Raw genomic sequence first — 21,965 nt, 5'->3', positions numbered from 1 at the left:
AGGGATAATAAAGAAATAAAATATTCTAACAGCATATATTCAAAAACAAAAACACACACATATATATATACACCACATAAACATATGTTTATGTGGTGTATATATATGTGTGTGTTTTTGAATTTGTTGAAAGGATGGCCCTTATTCTGTTTGTGTTTTTAGGACGACCTAAAAACACACCCATTTTTAGGACGACCTGAATGCTCAACCTGCCCCCCACACCCACAAATAGGGTGACCACCATCAAACAAACCAAATGTGGGACGATACGCCTTATTCACGGCAGCGCCATCTTTGATTTTTAATGAGAATGAAAGCGAGGCTGTGAGGGATAAACTTGCATCTCTTCAATGGGCTGTACTGTTATTTAATGTGTTTTCGGATTTTTCTGCTCATGAAACACTTGAAAAATGTCTTTCCAAGAAATTTCAGTTGACAAAAAACTCCCGACAATGTAAGCTGTGGAAAATTGTAAGTAATCTTGCAGCTTTATTCAGCTTTTTACAGCGGATTCCATTGGAAACACGGTACATCTATCCCTCACAGCCTCACTTTCATACCTGTCATGGCGCTGCTCTGAATAAGGTCTATTAGCCTAGAAGTTTGTATGGGACAATGTGAGACTTGTTACCAACACTAAAACATACCCTTAATAAAAACATTTGTATTCTGCCATTCAGCTGATAAAATTCTTTGTTCTTTAGTCCCTTCCAGAAAAAAAAAAACATCTTTATTTAAACTCAATGTAACTCAATGAGCAATATTTTTCCTTCTACATATTAAATGATTTGAATGACTTCTGCACCTCTCACTGAGAGAAAAAACATGTTACATTTTAGTATTTTGTGTTTTTGTGAAATTTACAAATTGAGTTTATATTCTCTGATAGGCTGGTCCAACAGACTCTCGTACATTTCATTTGTACAGAGAGTCTGGCCTCTCTCCATCTCACATAGCAAATTTTTTTCTGGCCCAGCTCCGGCCTACACAATCACTTTTCCCTCAGCCCAAGTAGCGCAAAGAATGACAGCCCTGAAGTGGCCCAGAACTGGATTAAAGACAAGGGTCACACATGGGCCATAACTGGCTCGAATCTCAGCCAGTTAATCACCCTTAACTGGCCCTGAATTGGGCCAAAACATGTTTTATTATTGGTACCAATTCTAAGTTAACCATATCAACACCACCCTTTCAAACCCCAAAACTGAGCCATATCCCAGCCTAATCTTACCCAAACCATGTGAACAAATAAGTCACAGAAAAATTCTATATTTTATTTAATTTAAATTTTATTTAACAATAATACCAAAAATAAATATTACATCTAGAATTGTGTAACAGTGTGAAGGCTATTTTATTTTGTACATTCCAAGTGTAACATCTTATTACAACCTGTAAAAGCCTTTCTTCTCACATTGCTCCTCTCATTGTAACTCCAATTACCAGCCATACCAACAGTATGTCAAGTTTTCTTGCCCAACCAAAAAAAAAAAAAAAACTAACATTGAATATGCCTCAACTATTCCAGATTTACCAATATAGGGTACTAATGTAGCTCTAAAACTTGTATTAATCATTTTGTCAGATCATGGAAAGTGAGTGCCTTTAAGCCAGAGTTTCCCATCTTTTTTAATTTCTTTGTTTTTATCAATCAATTTATATCCTGAAGTAGAACCTGTAATTGAAGATGTGAAATTCTCCAACAAATGTCCTAAATTGCCTTCCCTTGAGGATTTATATATAACACAAAGGACTGATAAATATGAAATGTTTATGGACGATCTTTTAGTTGCCCAGCTCCAGAAGAAACACGCCAAAGTCCTGCACAAAGCTAAGAAGAGGGAAAAACGGAAGAAGTCGTCGATCGTTGACCTTGCAACACGACCTGATCTACCAGAGCAGGAAAATGATAACAACCGTTCGGAAAATGGAACAACTGAATAAACGACTGATGCATGTTGTAAAGAAGTTTGTGTTAATGAGTCAACTTAAGTGTCCCAGATGTGAAATGTTAGATGTGCAGGAGAAGGTCGTATCTCTGTAGAGATTCCACTTTGCCCTGCCGTCTAGAGTGTTATTTTTAGTTTGCATTTTACTTTCCTTTGCCGTTGTTATTGCATAAGCTACGCAAGTGTTGCAACTGTGACCTTTTAGCATAAGCCGCTTTCCGACCAAGTAGTTACAGGAACTTAGTTATAGGAACTGTCAACTTCTAAACAGTTCTAAGAACAACTCTCCCCCAAACTCGGTTTTGCTGCTTGCGTTCGCACTGGCCAAGTAGCTATGGGAACTGTAGGACGCAAGCACGGCGACGGTCTTACAAACCAGCATGGAGGAGGCTATTGCAATGTTCCTGGTTCCTGTTCTGCCTTGCCGGGACCTTAATAACGGAGAACGAAAGGCGGCGTTTAAAGATTATGCTTGAGTTCTGTACAGAGAAACACAGAAGACGAAGGTTCCAGTGTAATATGATATTAAGTAATATGATGGAAGAAGATAAAATAGCAGAGCGCAGAAGGCAAACAAAACGATGGGTAAGTTTAGCTATTATTAGCAATCAGCTGGTTGAATGCGTTATGTTTGTCTTAATCCTCGTTGTAATGTTTTGCAAAAACACACAGCGTACGGCAGACAGCGCGCTACAAGTTCCGTGTTGACAGTGGGCATGACTTATAAGTTGTTGAACCAATCAACGTAGACCTAGGAAAAGGGAACTAAAAAAGTCCTGGCTCTAGACTAGGTACTGAAAGAGTGTGTGGTTTTCAGACCTGCAGGTAAGAAAAACCAGTAGAATAGCATCTAGCTCGTGTGTGTAGAGCCTTAGAAGATTCACGGTTTCTTTTGCTCAACAACTAGTGCAAATGTTTCCCGCTTTTGTATACCTTATAAGGAATTATTGCTGAATTAGGACTGCCCCCCCAATGCTTAAAGACGGCCCCAATTTAGTCATATAAAAGATTATGTTTCCTGTTCTTCGGGGCCGCAACTTTTCGAGGTGAAGACTATGTACGCTTTTCTTTTAATTTTTCTGTTTTTTGAATTTATTGTCTTTGTAACATTCTGAAGTTTTTTGAGTAAAACGAAACCATATGTTTGGTGATTCGAAAACCTTTTGAACTCTGACTCAGAGTGATTTTTTCCAAACAAATATCTTTATATGAATTGAGATATTTTATACTAAGCAAAGAGCCTTATGACACGAGCCCAGGACTGAGCTGGGACGGACACCGCCGAGGGTCTTATTCCACCTCTCAACGTCAGGTAAGATTGAACACGATGAGATGTGATTTTTAGTACATGTAAATGATATATAGGGGGAAGGTTGATAAGGATTACAGCGGTATAGAAACACAACAATCCGCATCTAAATATTTTATATTTAATTATTTTAACCATAATGATTACATTCCCTTTAATTTCATAGGATAGCCCCTTGTATGGTTGTTCTTCTGGTACAGTTTTTTTTTGTGATCATGTGATCAACTCTTTATTTAAAAGTAAAATAACATTCACTCAAACAAACAGACAGGGAAGGGGAGCAACAGACATATCATCAATAATTAAACAATATGAAAGAAGGGGAATAAAAGAAAACTTTATATAGTAATTCCTTTATATAGCCCAAATGTGCATCAATGGTAGGTTTAGCTCCTGGTTCAGTTTTGCAATTAGTGGTCAATTGTTTATTGCATGTAGATGTGACCTCTAAACATTACCCAGGTTGAGAACTAGTGTTTTAGACAACAACAAAAAAATCTGATCAATTTCATTCTTTCAATGAAGATATTTTAATAGTACAGTATAATTATTTTCTCTCAATCGCCTAGGAATATGGCACACATGGGAATGAAATGACTAGCAATCCGAGCAATAAAGTTATGACTAGCTAAAGGACATAAGCAGGCCTCTGATCACAAATAAAAAACATGGAGCATGTCCTTTTCATGTGAAACAATGATTAATCTAGATTTGATTCAATATGACTGATGCAAGATGCTAATATATATATATATATATATATATATATATATATATATATATATATATATATAAAGGCTTTCTTATTGTTTTAAGAATGTTTAGCTAAAACAAAAGTAGTCTAATCTTTAAGTAAACGATTAGATTTAGATACAACCACTGAATCACTTTCAGCTTTATAAGTCAATTGCTGTTACTGAATTTGTTGTTTTCTTCCAATCATTTTAACAGCATTAACGTTACATTGTTCCGCACACATGACATGAAGCACTGCGCCTCGGACATTCCGCAGGCCAGGTCTATCGCACCCCGTTGATTGAATCAGCTATAATATATGCAAAAGTTCACTTCAATAAAGAAAAAAGTGGCATCCGAGTTTGAAATCGGGTATTTAAAAAGCGCCAAAAAAGAGAGTGAACTTCACTTAGCCTACCTGTACACCGGTTGTCTGAGATGTCTCCTTCAGCATGCGTTCATGTGCTATGGTAATTATGGTAAATACCAAAAGCCGACGTGGAAAATGCACATGAACACTCCCTCACGTGGTATTATTTTCCACTGGGCAACTCGTAGAATATTTTGATGGACGAGTTGCCGACAGGTTGCCGAGATGAGATAACCTTTGATCTTTTAAAAATGGCGGAGAGTCACGAGAGTCGTGAATGCATGGCACCACTGTTGCTGCCGCTAACAGCTTCCTAAACCCTGTTTTGTATGTCTTTATGGGCAATGACTTCAGGAATAAGTTCAGGAGCTCCATCTTATCAAAGATCGTGAATGCTTATGATAAACAACATTACAATGCTCATGATAACTAATGAGTAAATCCACTTCACCAGCTAATTACTCCTCGACAGCGATGCCATAGAAATATACAGAGTGAGTGACAGTGAACGCAAAAACGGAAGTTCAAAGACAATATTCTAAAGATGACGGCGCCCACGTTTCTCTGGTGCATACACTTATTTAAAAAAATATATATATAGATATTACATTTTAACATGATTTTGTGGTGCTTAAAAAAGTGGAAATGGAAAACATAGACTTGTATGTGGATTAGTTTTTTTTATTACAAATTTATAAAAACAAATTCAAATAAACAATAATAGGCCTACTTAAAAAAAACTAAATTATCATGTTAGTAAATATATATTTTTTTAATTATTACTGAATTTTGTGAACATTGCTGAAAACCAAATACTATATTTATTCATTATTAATAATTTTTTAATTGATTAATATTAATATTTATAAGTCAATTAATATTATTATTAAGTATTAAAATCTTTAGCCTACATCTATTTCAGAAGGGGGGGGGGAGGTAGCAGCCGCATGGCCCATAATCGCTACATTGATCTGGGCCACACACCTCCCATCCACAAACGGCCCAAAAGTTGTCTGCCGTCGTGCACACATATAGGAGTTTTCATATTTTTCACGCTTATGATATTTTAGAGTGATTTTGTTTCAGAAAATACACTCTAAAAATTGCTGGGTTGTTTTAACCCAACTTTGGGTCAAATATGTACTAACCCAGCCATTGGGTTACATTTTTATTATAATATTTTTGACCCAACGTTTGGGTTTGTCCATTTAAAAAACAAAATCACTCTAAAATATCATAATCGTGAAAAATATAAAAACACTTAGCTCATGGCCAGAGTCTGCCATTTTGGATTTTGATACAAAATAAATGTTTGGAATGTTAGCATAAAGTCACATGACCTGATTACATGACCCATCACCCCATCAGTGTTTTTCATCAACTGCAACCACATAATGCCCCTCCCCCCATAGCCCCTCCCCCTACAGCCTGTTAAATAACTGTATCCCCCAAGATACAGAAACTCTATTCAACAATATTATTGATCTGTGTTGTATTATTTTCATGTTATCACTGTGAAGCTGCTTTGATACAATCTGTATTGTAAAAAGCACTATATACATAAAGTTGACTTGACTTGACTATATACGAAGTGACCGTTCTTGAAAAGGAACTTCTATTATAACAACGGAGGTATGTGGATATATTTAAATTAAATGACTAAAATGACTTTAAATTTATGTCTGTGCGTGCTGTGACCAGGCTGATCTCATCACTGAATTACGTCAGATCTGGCCAACAAGAAGAACAAAATCAAGAAGTGAAAGTAGGGGATCTTGTTGATGAGGAAAACAAAAACAGTTTAGGAAGTGTTTTGTGGAAGTGCAGTCATGCAAAATATTGCTCAAGAGAAGGATAGAACAGCAGTACTTTATAAATGCAAAAGTGACACAGTTGCCAGATGTCTATGTGAGGTAATGCTGGAGACACCGTTTCTTGGGTGAGGTGAGAAAATGCTGGTTATAATTAAACATTTACTCCAAACCACACTGAAGTGGTTACCTTTAAACGTTTCTGTCCACTGAGGTACTTATACTTATTTTAATATTTATATATTGAATCTATTTTTATTTACATGGTTGTTTTTTTCACTAAATGTTCACTAAATGAATTTTCATTAATTTACATTGAACTTTTAGGTTGAATTGACATCGCCGATCAATATTAATATGGCAGCAGTGACTATGTGATATTACTGATATTAATGCTTGAAGAGCAATTTAACTAACAAAATATCTTTTTGTTGTCTGCTTTCAGGGTATCAACGAAAATTACAATGGATTCAACAGATTTTCAATTGAACTATGATTCAACTATGGATTATTATAATTACATAGACTATAACTCCAGTAATATATCTTACGATGGACTTACTTTCCACACGACAGTCCACACCAAATGTTTCACTCAAGTTCTTTGTCTGGTGTTGCTGGTGATCAATGTGATCATCTGTTTGCTGGGCCTTGGGGGAAATGCAGTGGTTATCTGGATTGCAGGGTTTGGCATGAAGAAGTCAGTCAATACTACCTGGTACTTGAGCCTGGCTCTATCCGACTTTATATTCTGTGCCTGTTTGCCTTTCAACATCGCCTACAGTGTCACCGCGGACTGGATCTTTGGCCTCTTCATGTGCAAGTTCACGTCCTTTGTCATGTTCCTCAACATGTTCAGCAGCATCTTCCTCCTCGTCATCATCAGCATGGATCGCTGCATTGCCGTCATGTTTCCTGTTTGGGCACAGAATCATCGCACTGTCGGAAAAGCATCTGTGTTAATCGTACTCGCATGGATCATCTCTGCCGCTTTAAGTATCCCATCTATTGTATTCCGTGATGTCCAGAATCACCTAGGCACAAATCGATGCATGAACAACTACACGTCCAGCCAGTATAGCCACAAAATCATCGCAACAAGCCGCTTTGTTTTTGGATTTGTATTGCCTTTCATCCTCATTATCTTTTGTTATACTGTCATCATCCTCAGACTGAGATCCACCCAGATGGCAAAGTCCAACAAACCGTTTAAGATTATGACGGCTCTCATCATGACCTTCTTCCTGTGCTGGCTGCCGTACCACACATTTGTGCTAATCGAACAAAACGAGACCTTCAACAGTGAGATCATTGCTCTCGGACTGACCATTGGCACCTCTGTTGCTGCCGCCAACAGCTTCCTAAACCCAGTTTTGTACGTCTTCATGGGCAATGACTTCAGGAAGAAGTTCAGGAGCTCCATCTTATCAAAGATCGAGAACGCTATTGGAGAAGAAGGCCGAACGATCAGTCGCTACCTGTCTCGTTCTAGCTCAATGGATGCCAGGGCATCTACTCATATCTAAAAAATAAACTACAGAAGATCGTTATTTTGCATTAGGGCTGCCGATTTAATGCAGGGATGTCAAACGAGGGCTACTGTCCTGCAGAGTTCAGTTCGAACCATAATTAAACATACTTGAACCAACTAATCAAGGTCTTTAGGATTACTTGAAACTTTAAGTCAGGTGATTTGGAGCTTGATACATTTGATTGAATGCATTTATTTAGTATTATTAATTGTAAAAACATTTGCACACACAAGGACTTTGTTTTGGTGACAGAAGAAGCTTCCAGTAAACAGACACAATAGGTAAAATAAATACTTGGAATAAGAAATAGCCTAGATATAAGAGTTATTGCACTGGAGTGTTGTCATTAATGTTAAAGTTAAACATTTAACATTTTGGTGTTTTGGTGCTCGGTGCTCTGTAGCGCTGATTAGAAGGCAAAGGTTCAAAGAGATTGTGGCTTGGATGTGAGGGATCCAGGTTATTTTCTGACCTTTTCCCTCATGTATATAGTTCTTGAAGGGTGGGCAGAGGAGCACCAATATTCCTCTCAGCTGTCCGATCCCTCTGAAGTCTTCTTATGTGGGATTTTGTAGCTGAGATAAACCAGATAGTTAATGAAGTGCAGAGGACAGACACAATGACGGCTGAGTAGAACTGCATCAGCAGCTTCTGTGAGCAAGTTGAACTTCCTGAGCTGGCAAAAAAAGTATAACCTTTACTGGGCTTGTTTTTCCACTATGGAGTCAATGTGATTGTCACACTTTAGGTCCTGAGAGATGATTTAACCCTAAAAACAAAACATAATGAAATGCATAATTTTGAATACAGCTAAAACATCTGTGAAAAATGAACAAATGAAGCGAAAATGAAATTAAATGCGGAATGATTTCGAGATGCGTTTTTACCAACTGCTTTTAACTTGACACATAATATTAAAATGTGCTGCAACAACAAAAAACATCTGACCAAAGTCACATGTAGACGAAATGTAATGCAATAACCCTTCTTGTGTGACAGACTAACATGATTTTAGGTCAGTCATGTGCCTATTGTAAATTACATGGAAATACCGGTAAATATACTGACTTCTGACGCCAAATTATATATATATATATATGATTTACATGTTTGCCACAATAATGCAATGTCTTTGAATTAGCTTTATTTGAGGCTTTGCAGTAAATTTAAGTGATTTACAGTCCTAATTTTGTAATGAGTTAGTAAGTAAGTGAATTAGTAAGTAAATGAAACCATCATCAAGCACAATGCAAATGGATTCCTGATGTAAAGAATATGATTCTTTAACCTTTATAACCAGTTGTATAATGACTTAACTGAACTTTTCTGTGACTAATAAACACTTTTGTTGGACTGCAATTATTGTGCATGTGAGCTTCACAAGCTACCCAACTTCAGCATCCTCCCACAATGTAAAAGCCGCAGTTTGTCTCGTGTTGGCCTGCTCACTGAAATGGTGCTTCGCGGGTTTAAACCTCAAACCAGCCAATCTTGAACAGATGATCACAGCTGCTTTGAATAGGGTACTGGTGTGGCCGTCAACAGTCTCAGTTCTCAGAAACTGTTTTTTGCATCTTACAGAGGAACTAGGTGTTAAGATATTTGGCCAATAGCTCAGTCTGCACTTATCAGATTAGAAAACAACCCAGTAGTAGAGGTACATATCTGAAGCATTGTAAACGGCATTGTGCAGGCTTTCTTTGTGAGGTAAGATATTTTTTTGTCATATAAGCAAATGCATCAAAGATAAATAAGATTCACTTCACTATCTGTATTTGATCTTGCGATGAACACTTGTTTTATGTACCATTTCTGAAGACAGAGAGCCGTAAAGGAAGTAAGATGCATGTGACTAATTCTATGCTGCAACAGAATCAACTAAGATACTTTAAAAAATCAGGATTGCAAACATATTTACAGGTTGTAGATATCAGATATGATACAAAAAAAAAGAAAACATTACATTAGCTTCTCACTTACCAAAGATGCTTGTCAGTCATAAGTTTGTCTGTGAAGTGAGCCAGTTGCATTTAAAATTCAAATGAGAACAACATGCCTCTTGTGTAAATTGTGTTTCTGTGTGGTTTAAAAACTGAACTAGCTTTTTAAGTAAAAAAAATTAGCAATTTCATTCATACAAATAACCATTCGGAGGTAATTTAAAGTCACAAGGATAAACAGAAAGTGAACAAAAGTTTACATGAAAAAAATAAAAAAAATAAGGGAAGTGATGGGAGAATTCTGGAGGTGCTGTGCTTATAATTGGCCTGCCAGTTTTGCCTGTCAGAAAAGGACTGGTAAAAAAAATAACCCTTTAATATCCCTCAAGTAACCTGATGGAAATTATGGGAAAGGCAGTTAATTGCAAATCAAGTGTCATGGTGTTTTTGCTCAACAACTGCATTCATTTTTAGAAATATGCAAAATGGCTTTACTTCATATATTTGGATAAATTGCCTAGTGTTTTCATTACAGAACTCTACTTTCTTTTCAGTTCTAACAAGGCATAATGACTTCAAGTTATTCAGAAGATGACTACAGTGGTTTTATAAAAGAGTTGACAAACGTCAACGTCTCAGAAGAAAAAGCAGCTTCTGTGCATTTACATGCAGGATACTGCAGGGATGCAGGATGTGTAATCACAGTTATTTTTAATGTGATCATATTCCTGCTTGGCATCATTGGAAATGGTGCTGTGATCTGGATTACTGGTTTTAAGATGAAGAAGTCTGTGAACACCACCTGGTACCTGAGCCTGGCTTTGTCTGACTTCATTTTCTGCGCTACTCTCCCCGTCCTCATTAGCTACATAGTTACTGCCAACTGGACTTTTGGGCTCTTCATGTGCAAGTTCAACTCTTTTGTCATGACCCTCAACATGTACAGCAGCATTTTCATCCTGGTCATCATTAGTGTGGATCGCTGCATCACTGTCAAGTTTCCAGTCTGGGCCCAAAATCAACGCACTGCAAAGAAAGCTTCTTTAGTCGTTGTGATGGCTTGGTTCGTGTCTGCTTTGCTTAGCATTCCATCTGCCAAATTCAGAGATACTGCAAATCATTCATCAACAATCATATGTTATAGCAACTATGAGCATCACCACGGAACTGTTGTGTACATGCGCTTTACTTTTGGCTTTTTAATTCCGTTCCTGACCATTTCCACCTGTTACTCCATCCTGATCTGTAAACTTAAAGCAAACCAAATGTCCAAATCCACCAAGCCCTACAAGATCATGACATTACTAATTACAACTTTTTTTTTCTGTTGGTTGCCATTTCACATTATATCTATTATAGAGTTGAACAAATCTAAAGATACTCCACACGATCCCATCTTTCACACGGCCCAACAATTAGCTGCAACTCTTGCCACTGCGAACAGCTTTATAAACCCATTCCTCTATGCATTCATGGCCAAGGATTTGAAGAAGAAATGCTATTCCTTCCTGTCGAAGATTGAGAGCGCCATTGATGAGGAGACCCGAAGCGCTTTCCAAAGAACGTCCATTACCAATTCTGTGGATAACAGACTTTCCACTGCTGTCTGAAATTTTGAATAACAATTCTTGGACAAAAGATATTTCTCTTTATTCTCTTCCAAGTCTGACTGGCCTATGGAAAAGACTGAACATTTACAAGTTTTACAATCGTTTATCTGTTGCATTTTGGAGTTCAGAAATGTATAACTAACACAGCTGAAAGGTCAAGAACAATTTAATGCAAAAAGGTTCGACCAAAGTTTTGTATATTACAATGTCATTTTGCTTAACGTGTTTGAAGAATTCTTTGATTACTATTAAATCTTCACTGTTTTCATCTTATCTTTTGTGCAAGTGTCATGTATGCAGGTAGCACTCACAAGATTACATTACATTGAGGACAACCACAGAGAACTGAACATTACCAGGATTATAAATACACAGGACGTAAAAAGAGAGCTGCATTAGACATTGGTGGCGATAATCAGTAACTAAGGGTAGCTGCGTTTACAACAATGATGTAGCTACTTAAAATGGAAATGTTTTTCCTTAGTTTGCATATTTCATGTATCCGAAACGAAAACAAATGATCCCAGTTTCTTACGGATCTGAGAAAATGACTAAAAACTCTTCTGCTGCCAGGTCAGTTTCGATGTCACTTTGTAAAGAAACACTTTGTGCCTATTGACTGAACATGTAATAAGCATGAGCATGACGTCACCGTCCTCACAAATTCACGTTTTTGTTGTTTACATAGAGAATAACTGTATCGTTACACTGTAAAAAATGTTACGCTATTTAACCCTCATGTGGTGTTCGGGTCAATTTGACCCGGAGAAGATTTTCTTTTTCCTGAAAATACTAGTTAATGTTATCGCTTTGGACTGAAACTTAGTGACTTTGTTCCCAAGCGGTATAACTATATCTCATTTGTTTTTTGAACATTTTCGTTTTTTTTTTTGTGGGAGTTCTGTTACCTTGTTACACTTGTGGTGTTCCTGGTCAAAAATGACCGGTCTATAAAAAATAGCTTATAAATCACTCATTATACCATATTTTCACCCAATCTTGGATTCAATCTTTTTGTCAACTTGTTCTCTTTCAATTAGGACTGGTTTTACATTTCTGTTTGCATCTGATTAATCGTGGGCCTCGTTTGTCTGAGAGTAGGCATCTCATTTTTTGAGTAAAAAATAAATAATTTATGAATAAATTTGGAAATATGAATTTTTTTTTTGAAAAAAATAGCTACTGTTCATCACACTAGTCTACTCTAATGTTTTACCAGGAATTTTGTTTTGAAACTTTTGTTTTGTAAAAAATATGAAACAGTCACACTTGCTAAAAAATCGCCAAAAACGGGCTTCAATCCTCTCAATGGAGTTCCAATGAGATCGCTCTGTCCATTTCTTTTACTGTCTGTCTATGGTTCCGCCTGGCCCTGATGTCATGCCGATGTATATAAAGCACCTGTCATGCCGCACCTGTCGGTTTCTGCAGTCGCAAGCACGATGAGAAACGACTTGCTGACGACACAGTTTAATGTTCATTGGTTTAAACAACCGTGATGTATTGGTCTCGTTTAAAATGTTTGATTTTAAAACTGATATCATGTTTTATATGTATACATAGGCTATGGGTGCATAAACTCTCAGACAGTGCCATATGGGTTATTATGTGATGTCATTTTTATTAAAACAATATATAAAAACACGTCTGTATTAAAGAAAAAATTATTGATAAACACACATTTGGAATGTAATTAAATAACAAGTACTTTGGGTGTCTTGTTCATTATATTTATTTTCATATAAAAGCAACAGAACTTAAATCACATCCAGTTTATTGGCAACACGTGCACGAGCGTGAATCCCGTGAATCTCGCGATATCAGACTTTGATCTCACAGGTGTCTATGGCAAGCCGTTTTAGCTTAAATTGTACCCTGCCTTACTCGTCATTATTGCATTTTTACCAGTAACAATTCAATTAGTGAGCTTTATAATTTAATTCCTAGTAGCAATTACAATTATAGAGCTCTCTAATTAAATTCTTACTAATAACAATTACGATTAGAGAGCTCTCTAATTCGATGGTAAGAATGCAATTACAGAGCTCTTTAATTGAATTGCCAACGCATTCTCATCCTTTAACGTCATATAGCACGCTATATGCAAAAACTGCGCTATAATACGCACATGGCACCCGTTATCATTAATATAACACGGGCTGTGAGGGCTAAGTTTAGGTGTGGGGTAGGGTCTGCGTGTCACATTCACGCTAAAGGATTTATGACTTCTTGGGTTCATGTATTATATTAACGATAAAGGGTGCCATGTGCGTAGTATAGTGCCGTTTTTGCATATAGCGTTCTATATGACGTTAAAGGATGAGAACGGGCTGGAATTGCAGAGCTCTGCAATTCCATTCTTACTAGTAAGAATTAGCCTACAGAGAGCTCTCTTAATCAGTTTTCACTAGTAAGAATTACATTAAGAGAGCTCTTTAATGCAATTATTAATAGTAAAAACTGATTTAGAGAGCTCTGCAATTCAATTAGAGAGCTCTACATTTCAATTCGTAGCAGTTACAATTAGAGAGCTCTCTAACTCAATTCATATTAGTGAAAATACAATTTCAGAGCTCTCTAATTCAATTATTACTATAAATACAATTGCAGAGCTCTCCAATTCAGTTCTTACTGGTAACAATTACAATTAGAGAGCTCAATAAATTAATTTTTACAAGTCATATGTCTCCATTGACTTACATTCATTTTTAATTACAGAGCTCTCTAATTGAATTGCTACTGGTAATAATTACAATTAGAGAGCTCAATTGAATTAAAGAGCTCTGCAATCTTAGTAGCAAATCATTTAGAGAGCTCTCTAATGCAGTTGTTACTAGTAAGAATTAATATTATTGAGCTCTCTAATTTAATTCTTACTAGTAACAACTCAATAGTAGAGCTCTTTAATTCAATTAGAGAGCTCTCGAATTTAATTGTTACTAGTAAGAATGCAATTACAGAGCTCTCGAATTCAATTCTTACTAGTATATAATTAGAGAGCTCTCTAATTCAGTTTTTACTAAGAATGCAATTACAGAGCTCTTTAATTCAGTTAGAGCTCTGCAATTGACATATCTTTAATTCGTTTTTTACAAGTAAAAATTTAATAAGAGCTCTGCAATTGCATTCTTACTAGTAACAATTCAATTCGAGAGCTCTCCAATTATAATTGTTACTAGTAAGAATTGAATTAGAGAGCTCTAATTGTAATTCTTACTAGTAATTGAATTAGAGAGCTCTCTACTTGTTATTCTTACTAGTAACAATTCAGTTGTAGAGCTCTCTAATTAATTCTTACTAACAATTCAATTGTAGAGCTCTCTAATTAAAAATGAATGGAAGTCAATGGATACATATAGTAAAAATCCATTTGTAGAGCTCTCTAATTGCAATTGTTAGTAAGAATTGAATTAGAGAGCTCTGTAATTGTAATTCTTACTAATAATTGAATTAGAGAGCTCTCTGATTGTAATTCTTACTAGTAATAATTAAATTAGAGAGCTGGGTACAATTTAAGCTAAAACGGCTTGCCATGTCTGAATCTGATCCAAAGCGTCTATTTTCGAATACTATTTAGGACGGATATGCGAATTGGGACGCAGATTTGTCTGGCTTTCCTGCGCTTTTTTCATTCCTCCTCTCACTGCAGCCGCCTACTCTCGACTTTCAGGCGAGGCAAGGCGCATCTCAAACAAGCCTATTGTGGACGAAGATGAATTCTAATACGCAGATAAAACGCTGGTGTGGACGGAGATCGTATTCGCATTAATTCTCCGTTTTTAAACGAAAACGCAGTAGCCTAGTGTGGACGAGGCCTGAAGCATTGTAAACGGCATTGTGAGGCTTTCTTTGTGAGGTAAGTTATTTGTTTTGTTATATAAGCCAGTGCATCAAAGACAAATAAGATAGCCTACACTTCACTATCTGTATTTGATCATGCGATGAACACTTGTTTTCTGTACCATTTCTGAAGACAGAGAGCCGTAAAAGAAGTAAGATGCATGTGACTAATTCTAAGCTGCAAGAATCAACTAAGATACTTTAAAGATTCAGGATGCAAACATCTTTACAGGTTGTATCAGATATGGTACAAAAAAAAGAAACATTACACCCTTCTCACTTAAAGGAACACTCCGACTTGTTGGGACTTTAGCTAGGACTTTTATCCCCCAGAGTTAGATAAGTCCATGCATAACTTTTTCCATCTCCGTGCGTGCTCTGTCTGACGCACCCACCGCTAGCCTAGCTTAGCACAAAGACTGGATGTAAATGGTTAGCCTGACTTCGTCATACTGGGCGGAGTTCGGGCTGGCATCCAGGCTAGTAAATATGGTTGCAGCTGGCATACTAATCCAAATGAGTGACAACATAATGCAAACATTTTCCTATTTACGTGTTGTGGTTTGTATAATCACAGACTGTACAAATAACAAGACCATATGAGACACAGACGTCTTTTAACCGTATAAATACTGGGAACTATATATTTCTGAAGGAAGCAGCTACTTGGGCTGAGTGATAACCGCATCACCTGAGACGCACTGTGACGAGGAGCAGAGAGTTCGTTCAGAGTTGGAGTATTAGCATAATTGTATGAGCTGTGACAATAAACAGGGGAGACCAGGTAATACCATGATGTTTCATTGAATTCCAACCAAAAACGCATCCTGATTTATAAATATCACAGGACATGAATAAAGAATTATTATTACAGAAATCAATGTATTTTAAATGCAATTTATTAGCTTAACCAAATGTATTCAACATCAGCATATAGGCTAGGCCTATAATTGCATTAGGCTACAATAGGCTAGAATAAGGGGAAAGTAATAGCACAAGGCAAATGTTTTTTGCACAATGAACCCACAGCCTAACGTACCCGTACTAGACAAGGTCAGTGTTTCTTAAAAAAAATAAATAAAAATAAAAACTCAGATTCATTAGCAAGGTGAAGGCTACAGTCCTCTCATTTGTTACTGGGGCGACAGAGCGCATTCGTGATAAAACAATACTAACATTAGGGCCTGCTCACATATCGCGTTTTTTGCGCGCTCAAGTTCGTTATTTCAAATGTAGGAAGCGCAGGGTGAAACGTGCTTATTTTTTCCAAGCGCGTCCGGCCGCATCAAGATAAAAACATATTCATACCCTATATATATAATGGTGTCACTAACGTTACATTAGATCTGGCTAATGACACTGTTAGGTCATCTAAAAACATAACGGAACACTTACCTCAGCCGCAGGTTATCCACTTTGTCCAGTCTGTGCTATAGATGGGATGGCTGGCCATCGGTATCATTCAGCACACGTTTGGTCCGTGTTGCAAATTCCATTTTTTCAAAATAGTCGTCCTCATTGAAATGTACCGAGCAAACATAATGTCCGATAATCTCTTTAGGTGTGTTTGGAGCAATATTCCGAGGCCAGTAACCATCTGGTCAGAGTTTTTAGTTGGAATTCTGTGAAACATCATGGTATTACAATACAGCGAAAACCCATGACTGTAAACTACGCTTTTACTATTTATAAATTGCTGACTTTGTTATCCAAACTCTGAACGAACTCTCTGCTCCTCGTCACGGTGCGTCTCAAGTGATGCGGTCACTCCGTCAAAGTGCTTCGCCTTCAGAGAATAGTTCCCAGTAATTATACGTTAAGATGTCTGTGTGTCATTTGACTTTGTTTTTTGTACACTCTGTGACTATACAAATCACAACATGTAAATAGAAAAACGTTTGCGTTATTTTGTCACTCATTCGGATTAGTATGCCAGCAACCATTTACATCCAGTCTGTGTGCTAAGCTAGGCTAGCGGTAGGTGCGTCAAACATAGCACGCACGGAGATGAAAAAGGTATGTATGGACTTATCTAACTCTGGGTGAATAGGCTAAAGTCCCCAAAAGTCAGAGTGTTCCTTTAAAGTCACAAGGATAAACAGAAAGTGAAAAAAAGTTTACATGAAAAAATAAAAAAATAAGTGATGGGAGAATTCTGGAGGTGCTGTGCTTTTTATTGGCCTGCCAGTTTTGCCTGTCAGAAAAGGACTGGTAAAACAAAATAACCCAGTCTCTGTAATATCCCCCAAGTAACCTGATGGAAATTATGGGAAAGGCAGTTAATTGCAAATCAAGTGTCATGGTGTTTTTGCTCAACAACTGCATTTATTTTTAGAAATATGCAAAATGGCTTTACTTCATATATTTGGATAAATTGCCTAGTGTTTTCATTACGGAACTCTACTTTCTTTTCAGTTCTAACAAGGCATAATGACTTCAAGTTATTCAGAAGATTACTACATTTATGATTTGGAAGAGTTTTCAAACGTCCCAAAAGAAAATGCTGGATACTGCAGGGAAGCAGGATGTGTAATCACAGTTATTTTTAATGTGATCATATTCCTGCTTGGCATCATTGGAAATGGTGCTGTGATCTGGATTACTGGTTTTAAGATGAAGAAGTCTGTGAACACCACCTGGTACCTGAGCCTGGCTTTGTCTGACTTCATTTTCTGCGCTACTCTCCCCGTCCTCATTAGCTACATAGTTACTGCCAGCTGGACTTTTGGGCTCTTCATGTGCAAGTTCAACTCTTTTGTCATGACCCTCAACATGTACAGCAGCATTTTCATCCTGGTCATCATTAGTGTGGATCGCTGCATCACTGTCAAGTTTCCAGTCTGGGCCCAAAATCAACGCACTGCAAAGAAAGCTTCTTTAGTCGTTGTGATGGCTTGGTTCGTGTCTGCTTTGCTTAGCATTCCATCTGCCAAATTCAGAGATACTGTAAATCATTCATCAACAACAGTCATATGTTATAGCAACTATGAGCATCACCACGGAACTGTTGTGTACATGCGCTTTACTTTTGGCCTTTTAATTCCGTTCCTGACCATTTCCACCGGTTACTCCATCCTGATCTGTAAACTTAAAGCAAACCAAATGTCCAAATTTACCAAGCCCTACAAGATCATGACATTACTGATTACAACTTATTTTTTCTGTTGGTTGCCATTTCACATTATATCTATTATAGAGTTGAACAAATCTAAAGATACTCCACACGATCCCATCTTTCACACGGCCCAACAATTAGCTGCAACTCTTGCCACTGCGAACAGCTTTATAAACCCATTCCTCTATGCATTCATGGCCAAGGATTTGAAGAAGAAATGCTATTCCTTCCTGTCGAAGATTGAGAGCGCCATTGATGAGGAGACCCAAAGCGCTTTCGAAAGAACGTCCATTACCAATTCTGTGGATAACAGACTTTCCACTGCCATCTGAAATTTTAAAGGTGCTTTTTTTATTTGCATGATTGTGTTTATAGGGTGCAATATAACATGTATTCGTGTTTTTTCTTTTTTTAAAAGTCTTATTTTTCATAAACTTCACCTTAATTGTCAGCTGCGCTCTCCTCTGTCCTCGAACGAGCGGCTGACTTCCTGATTCTATGAAACCACTCCCTCAGAAACAGGCAGTGGGTTCCGATTGGTTAAATTGGCCTGGGGTGTTGTGATTGGCTAAACTGTCGCTCACGCTGTCCGGAAGGTTAGCGCCCATTACCTTTACGGGCGAAACGTGCATGTCATGAGCTCCGGTCCAGATGTAAATATGTGTCGAACTGCAGTTTATCAGTTTGAGGCAGAATCAGACAGAGAAAGCGGCGATGAAGAGAGTCAAACAGAACCTCACGATACACGGCTCTTACTAAACGTTTCTGAATTTGCTACATTTTTTTTTTACTTTATACACGTTTGTTTTACACAATAGCAACTGACTGGCTACAGACAGCGTTGACAAGTTTACATTCTTGATCAAATCGAAAATAACGTCATAAAGCATATATACATGAAAAATACATTTACAACATTAGTACTTATACAAAATTCAGGTCCATAATGTTTGTACGCGTTTGCCATAGACACAAAATAGCATAACTAGTAGCCATGAAGCCAGCACTGGCATGCAAATACATTTAAAATGATGAAGTATTAGCCTACTTACAGGTTGTGGCCCAACAACGGCTGCCTCTGGTTTTAAAGTTGGATCTGCTTCATGTTTTAGTAACAGTTTCTTGTTAAATCCGGTGTTGAACTCGTGGAGATTCTGGAAGCTGTCTTCAGTAAAATGCGCAGCACAGAGAGCTAGATTATGATCGTCATTTTCAGGAACATTATCAAACATAAATTGTATCCATTGTTGACGAAGTACAGCGTCCGTGGGAAGCCTGAATACAGAAGACCTGACAGCAGGATGAACACAACACACTCGACGTGCCGCAGAAATATGCGCATGCCCTTTTTTGCATACAGTATTCCGGAGGGAGGGTTGATGCAAATCTATGGGTTAGTGACGTCTAAAACCCAGCTGTAGTCCCAATAGAGTCGTTTTTGTAGGCATTCAACTTCCTGAATTTTAAAAGACGATATCTCTGTTTAGATGAGAGATATTAGACGATATCTCTTAGTTTAGATAACACTAAACTTTCAGCGCTTCAACTTTGCAGATACTGTTCATGCACCAACAGCAACATTACACACTATTTAAAATGAAAAAAGTGAAATCGCAGTCAACCCCCCCCCCCCCCCCTCCCCCCTTAATAACAATTCAATAACAATTATAGAAACTGAACTGACTGAACATTAACAAGTTTTACAATTGTTTGTCTGTTGCATTTTGGAGTTGTATGGAGCAGAAATGTATAAGTAACAGCTTTTTTTTCATATAAAAAGTTTTGTATATTAAAATGTCATTTTGCTTAACGTGTTTGCAGAATTTTTTGATTACTATTAAATCTTTACTGTTTTCATCTTATCTTTTGTGCTAGTGTCATGTATGCAGGTAGGGGCGGAGCTACATGGTGGCCAGGGGGGGCCACGGCCACCATTGGTCAAGGCTCGGCCCCCCTGCCGGCCCCCCCTCCCAACCTCACGGGAAAATAAATTTAATAATAATAAAAAATAAAAATAAAAACTCCAGTAACGGTCTAAAAAGGAAGCTGAAATGTATGCATTTTTTAATCAAGTCATTGATTTGTCACTTGTTGGGTCTCGCCCCCATCAACAGTGCGAGACATAACCTGCATTCTGACAGCGCTTGGGCTGTTTACACCTGGCCACTTCGCGTTTTCTCAGATCGGATAGCTATCTGATTTATCAAAACGATTCCACCTGGTCACATAAATGTGTTTTTGCAAAATGGATATAAATCCGATCTTCAATCCCCGCGTTATATACAGATTTAATGAAGTGCACGTCACCGAAAGCAACAGATGAGTTGGATTTTATTGATCATCGGCTAATTTCAAAATCAGCAAAGACGGTGATAAGAGAGAGCGGCAACAGAACTGGTAAGATCATTTCGTTTCTTTACTTTTAATGAAGATGGTAGTGTTAATCGTCTGCGACTTACTTTCACTTTGATTTGCGATAGATTGCGGCGCGTTGTCTTGCGTTCAGCCGCTCATCTGATCTGAGGTGATGATGCGCGTCGCAGTAGCGTCGTCATATCTGACTAAAATAGCATGACATGTAGCCTGTAACACGCTCTCACGCGTTTCTTTTCTTTTTTTTTTTTTTTAGCATTTTTGGGAGTATTAACATTTACATATGTGGTTTCAAGAACAAGATGCATTTACACTTGTCCAGTTTCGTCTGGAATGCGGCCCAGACCACCTCCTGAAGTGGTTTGAGTGATCGGATTCAAATCCGTCTCAAATGCGTTTCGGGGGGCATTTACACCAGGTCTTTTCACGATCTGATAGCTATCCGATCACAGAAAACGCATGAAGTGGCCAGGTGTAAACGGCCCATAGGGTTCTTTAATCAACTCCGAAGAACATTTTATGCTAAAAAAGGTTCAAAACTGACAAGAAAGAACCCCTTTGGCTCAAAGGTTTTTTAAAGGCTATTATTCATTAATATATTACATTATTCTGCAACATTTGTAGTTGTTATTAAATTATTGTTTATTAAACTGTTGTAGTAACTTAATATCACATTTTAATCATGCAGATTTTTAGAGGATAAAAAGTGAAATGGCACTCTTCGTCTGATATTGATTAATTACATTTTTTAACCACCATATATTGAATTTTGTGATCATTCACATGTAGGCTATTGCATTTTAAGGGTTCCAAATACGTAACGCTTTAGAACCTTTTAAGGTTCTATATTGAACCTTTTCTTCTAAGAGTGTAATTGTTACAGCAGACACAAAGCGAACAGAACATTTCAGGGTAACACTTTAGAATACGGTTCCTTCGTTAATGAATAACTACACAAGAACTAATGAGTAACACAATATTAACGATCTTGTAACTATTATTAACTAACAAGAAACTCTGATTAACAAACTAGTAAGTAATAGCGCACAGATGAAAGTGGTAGTTCACTATTAAGTAATCAATAACTTCTATTTTTTTAATACTTCCCAGAGAACTACTGAAAAAGTTTATTTACAATCTAGTAACTATTAACTAAAATAAACTCTTATTAACGAATTAGTAAGTAATAGCTCACAGATGAAAGTGTTACTAGATACTTCTGTGGGAGTTACTAATTATTTGGATTCGTATTATAAAGTGAAGATCATTGGAACTAACTAGTAATGACTCAAGTGTTACTAAAGACATTTTCTAAAAGTATACTAAAGTTCACCAAAAATCTCAAACGGTTGCACAAATCATGACTAGATCATGTAGTAAC

At 37.2% G+C, this 21,965-nt stretch overlaps 3 protein-coding genes across 8 annotated transcripts; all 3 read left to right on the top strand.

Annotated features, from left to right (window-relative positions):
* The first annotated feature begins 2,233 nt into the window (after positions 1-2,233).
* cmklr1 (chemokine-like receptor 1) lies at positions 2,234-8,377 on the top strand. 6 transcript variants are annotated; one of them, XM_039658219.2, is made up of 2 exons: positions 2,234-2,534; positions 6,620-8,377. In XM_039658219.2, the coding sequence occupies exon 2, from the start codon at positions 6,639-6,641 to the stop codon at positions 7,698-7,700; it is 1,062 nt and encodes a 353-aa protein (XP_039514153.2). In that variant the 5' UTR covers positions 2,234-2,534; positions 6,620-6,638; the 3' UTR covers positions 7,701-8,377. The 6 variants fall into 6 exon arrangements, with proteins under 6 accessions (XP_039514153.2, XP_039514152.2, XP_088986619.1 ...); XM_039658218.2 differs by lacking the exon at positions 2,234-2,534 and adding an exon at positions 2,888-3,261; XM_089130493.1 differs by lacking the exon at positions 2,234-2,534 and adding an exon at positions 5,862-5,995.
* An 808-nt stretch (positions 8,378-9,185) lies between these two features.
* LOC120469309 (chemerin-like receptor 1) lies at positions 9,186-12,164 on the top strand. The gene is made up of 2 exons (XM_039658221.2): positions 9,186-9,413; positions 10,201-12,164. The coding sequence occupies exon 2, from the start codon at positions 10,216-10,218 to the stop codon at positions 11,254-11,256; it is 1,041 nt and encodes a 346-aa protein (XP_039514155.2). The 5' UTR covers positions 9,186-9,413; positions 10,201-10,215; the 3' UTR covers positions 11,257-12,164.
* A 2,672-nt stretch (positions 12,165-14,836) lies between these two features.
* On the top strand, positions 14,837-19,849 carry LOC120469308 (chemerin-like receptor 1). Its single transcript, XM_039658220.2, has 2 exons — positions 14,837-15,112; positions 17,512-19,849. The coding sequence occupies exon 2, from the start codon at positions 17,527-17,529 to the stop codon at positions 18,541-18,543; it is 1,017 nt and encodes a 338-aa protein (XP_039514154.2). The 5' UTR covers positions 14,837-15,112; positions 17,512-17,526; the 3' UTR covers positions 18,544-19,849.
* Positions 19,850-21,965: the final 2,116 nt, after the last annotated feature.

This window comes from Pimephales promelas, chromosome 4 (genome assembly GCF_988280905.1).
Source record: "Pimephales promelas chromosome 4, fPimPro1.hap1.1, whole genome shotgun sequence".
In the NCBI taxonomy this organism is placed as follows: domain Eukaryota; kingdom Metazoa; phylum Chordata; class Actinopteri; order Cypriniformes; family Leuciscidae; genus Pimephales; species Pimephales promelas.
Note: the sequence above shows the minus strand (reverse complement) of the source record. Positions and strands in the feature narration are given on the sequence as shown.